The 10,291-nt window shown below is 38.3% G+C and overlaps 2 protein-coding genes across 2 annotated transcripts; both read right to left on the bottom strand.

The window, feature by feature from the left end:
* Positions 1–2,937: 2,937 nt before the first annotated feature.
* Positions 2,938–4,550, bottom strand: LOC109906847 (homeobox protein HMX3). Its single transcript, XM_020504693.2, has 2 exons — positions 4,196–4,550; positions 2,938–3,964 (listed from the first exon to the last, which is right to left on the bottom strand). The coding sequence occupies exons 1-2, from the start codon at positions 4,416–4,418 to the stop codon at positions 3,405–3,407; spliced, it is 783 nt and encodes a 260-aa protein (XP_020360282.1). The 5' UTR covers positions 4,419–4,550; the 3' UTR covers positions 2,938–3,404.
* Positions 4,551–5,644: 1,094 nt separating this feature from the next.
* On the bottom strand, positions 5,645–8,462 carry LOC109906263 (homeobox protein HMX1-like). Its single transcript, XM_031793048.1, has 2 exons — positions 7,696–8,462; positions 5,645–6,950 (listed from the first exon to the last, which is right to left on the bottom strand). Exons 1-2 carry the CDS (start codon positions 7,973–7,975, stop codon positions 6,349–6,351), a joined length of 882 nt encoding a protein of 293 aa, XP_031648908.1. The 5' UTR covers positions 7,976–8,462; the 3' UTR covers positions 5,645–6,348.
* Positions 8,463–10,291: the final 1,829 nt, after the last annotated feature.

Raw genomic sequence — 10,291 nt, 5'->3', positions numbered from 1 at the left:
GCACAATCCAGGTGTGGAAACTCTTGGAGACTAACCCAGAAAGACTCACAGCTGTATTCGCTGCCAAATGTGCTTCTACAAAGTATTCACTCTTACGTAAATTAAATATTTCTGTATGCATTTTCAATACATTTGCAAATATTAAAAAAAAAACATGTTTTCACTTTGTTATTATGGGATATTGTGTAAAACATCAATTTAATCCATTTTGAATTCAGGCTGTATCACAACAAAATGTGGAATAAGTCAAGGGGTGTGAGTATTTTCAGAAGGCACTGTAGGCACAGACTCGTCTCTTATGTATTTACACAGGGAACATGCATAAGGGAACTCTGCACTCATAAGGTAATTGGAAAACGTTCCACATTTTGACCTGCACAATGAAAAAGCTTTCAAGTTGAAAGGGCAACAAATGATTTGTTATGTGCTAGTTTTGAGTTTAAAGATCCGTATTTAATCATGTGTAGACTGTTTTAACACGGTGAAAGTGCTACATTGAAATAAAGTCCATTTGGTATTGGTATATGTGTTGCTCATGTTCACCCACAAAACACTGCAGATATTTTATTTACAGATATCAACATAGTTCTCGGTCATAGGTCTACACAACCTTAATTCATAGTATTATTTTTTACAATAAAAAGGCACTATCAAGTACTGGGAATTGTGTCTAAATATATCATTGAGGATCACCCACTGATAATCCCAGTGTTCATGGTTGCAATAATGGGTGCAAGATAGGACAAATCCTATTAAATAGATGTTCCATTCAAACACAATGGTAATAAACAACCTTGTCAAGGTTTTCTTTTCATTTCACTTTCCATTTCACTACGTATTTATTCACAATTTCAAAAGGGCCAACGTGCTGTTGGATTTCATATGTAGATATGTACAGTGTACAGTCTTTGTAAAGGGACGAGAGACAGGAATTTGGTAGAGAAAACAACTGATTTGAGTGCAGACTAAGTGGTTGAGTGAACAGGTTAACAGTAGCAGGGCTGTGAGCGGCTGTGACAGGGAGAAAGCAGCGCGAGGCCCTGCCACTGAAGGGGGAACTGACCCGGAAACACTGTGGAAGTGCAGCCAGCGTGGCCCTTTAGGAAAAATCTCTCCACAGGCATCTATTGCCGTTCCGAATGTAAATATGCATGCACCATATCTCTCCTTTTTCTTTCTCTTTTTCGTTGTGTCTTTCTTTCCCTCACACACATACAAGCACATAATACATACATACATGCACCGTTACACACACACACACACACACACATACACACACACACACACACACACATACACACACACACACACATACACACACACACACACACACACACACACACACATACACACATACACACACACACATACACACACATACACACACACACACACAGAATCACAAGCAGGCAGAACATATTTAACATAGATCCTCATAAAAGCGCCAACACACACACACACACACACACATAGAGGAAATACACAAGGTTGCACATGAATTAAACATCATATGTGTCTCCAATTCTGTCCTATATTGCAATAAGAAACCCCTGCTTGGTTTTTGGGTAGTTCACAGACCTTCAAGTCAATTCCTGTCACTTCTCTTACCATTTAAGTCCAACTTGCTTATAGTAGTACTTAAATATAAGCATTAGAGCCCCACTCAATAGAGCTTGTCAGCTTGTAGTCCAAAAATACGCAAATGAATTACCGCTGGTTTGTTCAGCCATTCCTATGGTGGAAAATAATGGGGGAAAGAATGGGGTTTTGGAATAAATGCCAAAAATAAGGTCTGACTTTAACACAGGCTTAGGAGATCTTATACATTTAGTTATATGGGATAGCAGCAGTCAGTTAACATGACCTTTATGAATTATGAAGCCTTTATGTGCTTTTTGTGCTTGTTTTGATTACATGAATACTGCAAAATTCACAAAAAGTGACATTAGCTGATGAAAATGATCTGAGATCAAAACGTATAGGATCTCATAAGCCTGTGTTTAGCACAGACTTTATGTTCTGTGTTTATCCCGAAAACCCTACAGAAAAACAAACAACATACATATCCCCGTAGGTTTTGGCCAACGAGCCATGGCAGAGTTAAGTGCCTACAAAAAGACGCCATTACTATTTCTCTCTATTGAAGCATAATATTACATAGGCAAGTAAACTACAAAGTATATACATTGCTATGCTTACAACTGTTTTATCTGTTTGCTGCTGGCACAATTTAAAATATTTGTGAATAAACTGCTACTGAAGGTAAATTCATAACCTTAAGCAATAATGGTTGAGTAGGTGAACAGAATTAATTAAATGTTCCTTGATAATGCAATGGGCATAAAGATGTATATGTTTATATGTGTAACCACACAAACTGCAGACAGGAATCACAGCTGTAACTTCAAAATAAAGTTGAACTGAATTATCACTTGGGGAGAAAAAGCTTGAAGCTTGAAGCTTGCTGTATGAATGTTGAATATCTGATATAATATCCTGTAGCCTAGCATTATTATAGTCAAGACGTAATTCAACAAACTCAGTGATCGCAAATATTACAACATTTTATTGCATATTATCATCTTCATGATATAAGTCAACAGCTTTACAATCTGTCCTTTAAAATGCTATTAGATAATGAGATGTAAAAAAAAAAAAAAAAAGAGAGAGTATAAATGAACATGGAACTGCAAAAGTAAGGCCATATAAATTAAACTCTAATTAGACTGCACAGAGAGAAAGATATGTCAACAATGTAAGACTATAGCTACAATACTTAGAACATGTTACATGGAACTATATAGGAAGCAAGCAACAACTACTGGTGTGATAACAAAGGTGGGCCTAATAAAGTGAACCAAAAGGTCAAAGATCAAATCCCAAACACAACATAAACATACATTCATTCAAATGTCATTACTGTACAAAATAAAATGGATCAAATAACAATAATGCATGCATAGATCATACTTTGGTATGGTGCGTAATCATTGATGAAATAGCTGTGGGAAAAGTAGAAATAATCATTATAATATACTTTATAATAATATTTAAAAAATATTTAAAAAATAATAACGTGTAGGCTACACCGACTTTATAGGCTCCCCTTGGGCCCTAATCTTTATTTCAACTCACCCAAAACCATATAACTTTGTATTAACTTAATTGTTTGCAATTGTGAAAGCCAGCATAAACTGAATAGCCCTATTATTATCTATGTATACGGAAGAAATGTGGCATATTCAGTGATGCTGAATTTGTATTAACATTCTTCAAAATGAAATGTACAAAAGTAAAACGTTACTACCATGTGTCAGTGGGTTCATCCATGGCAATCAAACGTTTTGGATTGCCATGGATGTCGACTGGGTAGCGCATTCCAGAGTAGGCTACATCCCTAAAAGTCATCCGTCTGCATCGAAAAGGCTAAAATATTTACCAGCATTTGAAAAATAAATGTAAGGCGCGCTGTTTCCTGGATACATAACAGGGAAAGGCATTGGTAGCAAACATCCGCCCAATATGTTGCTATCTTTGTAAAGAGTTGGTAATTGCACATTTTTCCCGACATCTGAAAAGTGGTCGACTGGAACTGGTCCTTCAATGTCCGTGGATAACTGTCGCTTCAATTTATTCCGACGATTCTGGAACCAAATTTTCACTTGGGTCTCGGTAAGTTGTAATGAATTCGCCAGACACCCGCGTTCTGCACTGCTCAGGTACCTTTTCATGTCAAAGGTAGATTCCAGCTGAAAAATTTGCCTCTTGGAGAATATAGTGCGTGTTTTCTTCTTTGCCATTGCTTTGGTTTTCGAGTTGCCTTTATGTTGCTCAGGTACATCGTCGCAGCTGCTAGTGCTCTCCGTCCTTGGACAAGTGTCAATCATCTTCGTCGCCTTGACGTCCTCCCCGCAGACAGAAAGCGCACGAGTGGAGGCATCGTGGCGGGTGCTGTTTGTTTGCGCTGTGAAATGAAGCGATAAAACTTGTTTTGATGCAATGGTGACAACAACTCGTATATCATCTGTCACACCCACTGGACCACAGTAAGTGTTATATGAAAAATGATATAACCCTGAGTTTGAAGTAGCATAGGCTGGATAGTATTTTAATTGCTCAGCTGTTATAGTTTACCATAAATGAACACATGAAAAACCTAAATGGGCGATTTTAAGACAACCAAATAAGGGCTCACCTGTCTCGGTGTGTGTGTAGTTTGAATCATGCCTTCTTTCTACGTCGTAGTGCTCATATCGGTGGGTAAAAATATTTGTACAGCCGGCGTCGCTCTGCACTTTTGAGTCGTATGCATCCAAGTTGCTGTTGTTGTTTTGCTTCAGACTAAGAATATTGTCAATTGTGAATTTCAATGAAGCAGTCCGACAGGGAATAACCTCCTTGTTCATATTCCCCGACATTGGCAGTTTTTCTTGTGTTCTGAATGGTGAATTGAGGACCCCAAAACATCGAAGACTCCAGATACTCCAAGCACCATTGCTCCTCGATTGCAACTACACCAGGACGTAGGGTATCGTTTATTCAATGAACCGGAAGTATGTGGTTTAGCTGCTTTTGATTGGTGAGATTGTGAGGCAGCGTGAAGACAAAATAGGTGACGCCTATCAGATGAGAGCGGGAAGCATATTTAGGCAAGACTGAAGTTAACCTCCTTGATTGTTTCCTCGTGTTTTCTTGGGAATATTCACTTTACAGTTAATAGTGCCCAAACTATTTTGTAGATGTTCCAATTCTTTACACAATTAGGCTACATAAATAATTGGCATTTAGCTAAAATAGGCTATATAGGTATTCCACTCCATATATGCCTAAATGATTTCACATTCATACAGTTGATACTGATATTAACCAGTATCACTTTTTTGCTCCCATTAATCATATTAATTGAAACGTTAAGGTGGGCACTGATATTACCTCTCCAACAGATTAGTCATAATGTCGTTTTGGAATTTCATTTGATTTTCAGTGTTACTCATTAGACAGCTATAGGGAGATCGAGGTTTTTAGAAATGTAGGCTATTAGGCTGATAAATTATGTCAGTATATGAGGCCTAGCCTATATTCTAGACATTCTATTAAAATGTTCTAATTTGACGAAATCAGTTTCCATTATGTCTAATGTAGTTAATTTCAACAATTTCATTTAATTAATAATTTTAAACAACTTAATTAACAATTTCATTCAATTCAAAGTGTTAAAAAAATGGAAATCTTTATTTACCCATGCCCCTATCCTGAGCCTTAACAAATAGCCTGTTGAATAAGAAGAGATATGTTTTCAGTCGTCCCTTTAAATGTCTGCATCTTCTAAACGGTGGTGTGGAATTTCTAAAATAATTGTTCCTTAACTTTTTGAATTGTATACCAAATAAGGCCTAAATGCGGGGGTATACATAGTTTGCTGGTCGTGAAAATATTCTGGTGAATGTTCAGGAATTTTCAAATGGAAAATGCGTATTGCTCGGGTTGGATTGGGCTTTCAGTGTTATTTTCGATGGCTGTAGGCCGAGGCCTAGCCACTGGTCAGATAGAGCCTTACTGAGACTGGCTTTCAACATAACAACAATTCGTGCTAACGATGATAATACAAAGCAGGCCTTTTAATCAACACAATAAACATAAAACATTGTGTGCACTTCATACATTTTTATTTACATTGATCGGACAACTCGTGTACAAAATGTCATATGAAACCCACTTTAAATAGCCTAAGAAATGTAAAATAATACAGTCCCCGTAACTCCATGCTCGTAAAAAGTCTATCTACAGGTTACAAATGTTGTCATTTAAAAATAATACAAACACACAAACTGGTTGACTAACCCTTGACAATATTCCATCCAGTTTCCATGTAAATAATTATATAAATCTAATGATATATGCTTAAGTTAACATCCCCAAATGTAGAATAGTGTCTGGCTTGAGGGATTCACATTTTTGTACACACTCAAATCAAGAAAATACATGGCAATTGCAACTTGCATATTAAAATAGAGAAGTTGGGGCCTATAGACTAAACAGGTTGGTCAAAGTGTTGTTGCCTTATGAATGTGGCTGTGATTTTGGTGACTTGCAATAAAGTCACCGTCAGCAATGAATCCAAACGCGGAAACCTCGGGATGGGTGCACGTTTTCGTTTTTGCCCTAGCACTACATAACTGATTCAAGTAATCAACTAATCACCAAGCTTTGATTATTTGAATCATCTGTGTAGTGCTAGGGCAAAAATCTAAACATGCACCCCTTGGAGTCCCCAGGACCGAGTTTGGTAAACGCTGCTCTACCATGTCCAATACGTTCATTCCATATAATACACCAATAATGTGTGTCTCACACAAGGCCTGTGATTTGTGATCTTATAAAAGACATGGGGTGGGTGAACTGGGAGACGGGATAATTCACAGTACTCGAGAAGGGTGGCGACACCTGTGCCAGGTTTGCGCTCAGTGTCCCAGGTGCTGCGTTCTCGTGGTACAGAATAGGAACCCTGACAATCCTTTGAGTCGAATACGAGATGCTCGTGGCCTCAATGTCGGCGGCTAGCTGTCTCTTCCACTTGTTCCTGCGGTTCTGGAACCAAATCTTGACCTGCGTCTCGGTGAGCTGTAGAGAGGCGGCTAACCCCGCCCGCTCAGTGCTGCTCAGGTAGCGTTTCATGTCGAAGGTGGACTCCAGCTGGAAAACCTGACTCCGGCTGAACACGGTGCGGGTCTTCTTCTTGCAAGCTGCTTTCGTATCAGGTGTTTCACTGTCTTCCCGGGCGAAGCAGGAAGACCCTGTTTCGTCATCCTTGTCGTCTGTCAGACTTCCCTCTGCCCTCTCGTCCGGTTGGTCGTTGTCTTCCACCGGCTCCGGTAGAGCGGGAGAATCCCGGTTTCTGGTTTTTAGAGAGCCTCCGGGATCATCGGAGTTGCTGGAGTGGCACTGCGGACCTGAAATGATCGAGGAGTGTCATGAGCTACATTTTACGCACCGGCCAATAGGGATCAATAAGTGCATGTATCTCGCAATCATGATATCAACCCCAATGGCAGCAGTGACAAATGATTGCAGTTTTCGACGGTAGTCGATTTTTAAAGTGCTGCGGGCAGGCCATCCTGTCGCCTAACAAAACAGAATAATGAGCTCTTAGCTTGTAATGAAACACGTAATGAAACACAGCCTTGCAATTGTATGATAAGCATAATTAGGGTGTATGAAATTAATTTCCAGTCAGTGTTACGTTTGAAATGTATCGAAGTGGCGTGCCATACCCGGTTTAAAGAGGAACCGAATGGAGAAGTTTTACGGGGTAAGAGCGAACACACTAGTGCTGTTATGGTTTGTTGCAGGATATATGGGCTATGCATTGTCTATTTTTACTGGCATGGCATGTATTGTGTATTGACATTGGAAAGAAGAATATAAGCTAATAGGCTATTACGCACAGGAACCTCAAAGCATTGTCGATAGCAGCTCTTTCACGTTGTTTTTGTCTGAGGAAATGCGTAGCCTATTCTCAAATGCTCCTTATTGTGAGAGCGGATCTGCCTAAGAAGAATGTATGATGTAAGCTGGTAAACAAGCTACCCTACCTACAGTTGTGTGTGGTTATAGGCTACCCGTTATGTCGCTCACATACATACACTACACAGATAGACATTTGGGACAATTAACAAAAGTGACTCTAAGACCTACTCTGTAAATCACTGCAAGATTTGTTTGGCGATGTCCCACACCAGTGGCGTTGGGCGTTTAATCCAAAGTAAGACACTTGACGCTCCACTTGGTTGCAGCGGCTCTCAATGACAGCGACTTGGTTGCAAGAGAGTCCCGTTTCCTTACAATCCCCCTCATCTTCGGTCGTAGACAGCCTGTCTGTAGTCCCGGTAGTAGACCGAAGTAAATTCTCAATGGAAAATGACGAGCTTCTTGACGTTGGACCATGATGTTGAGACTCCGGTGCCTTAACAAGCATATTTTTTGTCGTCTTCAAACCACCTAGTCACCGATAAATAAATGACTTACAAAATATTTACGTGCTGTTTAGACATTCTTGTGTGTCTCTTTTGCTTGGTCTTAGTTATGCCTAATCTTTCTCTCGAAGTCCGTCGAGCTATCCATGAGAGTTCGAGATAGAGCGCGAGAATGTGAGTGAATCCGTAGATATACTACTGTAAATTACATGGCGCGATTCACTCGAAGCAAAAAAATTGCCTCTTGCGATTGGACAGTGGAGGCAGCGAGCAAGATTACTCCAGAAAAATAAGAGAATTACTCGCTTTGAGCCCCCTACTATACACTGTGTGATAGTCTGCATTGAGGGGTTGGACGGGACCCCGTCTCTCAGATGCTTTATTTAGGTCAATTAGGGAACAAATCAAAGCCGAGATACGGCTGTGTCCCCGGGCTGGGATGCATGGTAGATGAGATGGCTTCTTGGAGAATGACACAGTACCTCCTATTGGTTACTTTTGTCTATGCACGCTCTAAATGCATTATACCATTTATATTTGCATGCATTCTTTCTCGTGCAATGACTATTCCAATTGATAGGAGGATGGACACGTGCAATTCATAGAATATCAATAGACTATCAATTCCACAATCAATGCAGTTTAGCTAAACATAACGTAACCCCATCTCTAACGGGTATAGACAGTCCAGGGTATAGGATTTGCAGGAATTCATTTTTCATTATTAGTCATTATTTATTTATTTGTTTATTTGGATACCCATTCGTGTTTTGCAGAAGCAGCAGCTACTCTTCCTGGGGTCCACAAAAACAAAAACACAAACACTGACGCTGATCGGCAAAGACAGTCACACACATTTAAAATAGCACGATATACAAACAATAAAATAACCAAATATGATGTGTGTGTTGGAGTGTGTCTGTGTGTTATGGCCGATAATTGTCTTGTTAAGCAGCATATAGCTATTGATCTGGGCCTAGTTTACCTCTATATGTAAAAGGCTTATTACATTAATACTAAGTTTAGTCAACATGTTTTTGTTTTTTCTTTGGCCTACTTTTGAAAGTTACTTTAGTGCCCAAAAAGTGTCCCAAGATATCTCATTCAAATAATGATATCGCTGTTATTGTATACCTACCTCAGATTGTTTAGCCAAACTACCCAATATTAAATACATTTTTATAACAGGGTAAATTGAAGTGGTTTCCAATATAGGCATTTTAATATAATAAACGAACAGATATTATGCAAAACAGCGTGTGAAATATTGTCTTATTGGGCCTGAAATTCAAATATAAGTTGTGCATTGTATTGTGTATTGTATTAATTTCATATGTGTTCATTTTCATTGAATGGTTTCAGGCAAGCAATGCTATGCAGCTTAAGAGAGTTTTGTATATTAGGGTGATGATTATGATGATTACGGTGATGATGATTATTATTAGGCTTTTATTATTACTATTATTATTATTACATTTGAATAAACTTAGCTATTAAATCGAACTTTTAATTTGATTTCCAATTGCACATTATGCTCTTAACCAGTAAAACGTCAAACAATCCCAAAACAGTTTCCCGAGTGCCTTTAACCCAATTTAGTAAAACTAAGCCATCATTAATATTCTAAATGTTTATTGAATGTTATAGGTTTCGGTACTGAGCTTTAATAGAGTGAATTACTATTCAATATTCACTTTATCGTGATAAATGTTAGGTTAAAATCACATTTGCGTCGTAGAAAATTGGGCGTTACCCAAATAGACAGATATTTGAGGTGTTTATTTTGGAAACCAGACCATGCACTAGGACTGGTGTTATAGTAATCACAGAAATATACAATATGATTATTATTATAAATTCCTGTATATTCAAGTTGATTAATAGCCCATAGGGTCAGTAATTTGAAGATTCACTAAAATGGATATCAAGTGTTCGTTGATTCATTGAAAAAACAAACCACTCAGATAACAAATCAGAAATCCCCCTCAGATAACAAATCAGAAATGTCTCTCATCAGTAGGTACAATAGATAGACAAAATATTAATTTAAACTTCAATTTAAATGACTAGATTAAAGGTTTTCCCAATATGTTATTTTAGATTGACTTCAAATGGATGTCTATGCAAACTTTTTTGGTTGAATTTAGGATTGTTGATGTCCACCTAATTCTGAAAACGTAATCCCTTTTATTTCCTGTGCTTTGTAGGATGAACCTATTTTAGTTTAATTGACTAATATGTTTATTTGTTTTTAATTGTGATACGAACTGTGATAACCCTTCAGACATCACACGTTTCATAATTATCTCACGATAAAC

Source organism: Oncorhynchus kisutch, linkage group LG16 (genome assembly GCF_002021735.2).
Source record: "Oncorhynchus kisutch isolate 150728-3 linkage group LG16, Okis_V2, whole genome shotgun sequence".
Classification (NCBI taxonomy): Eukaryota; Metazoa; Chordata; class Actinopteri; order Salmoniformes; family Salmonidae; genus Oncorhynchus; species Oncorhynchus kisutch.
The sequence above is the reverse complement of the archived record's forward strand: the minus strand, read 5'-3'. Positions and strand labels throughout refer to the sequence as shown.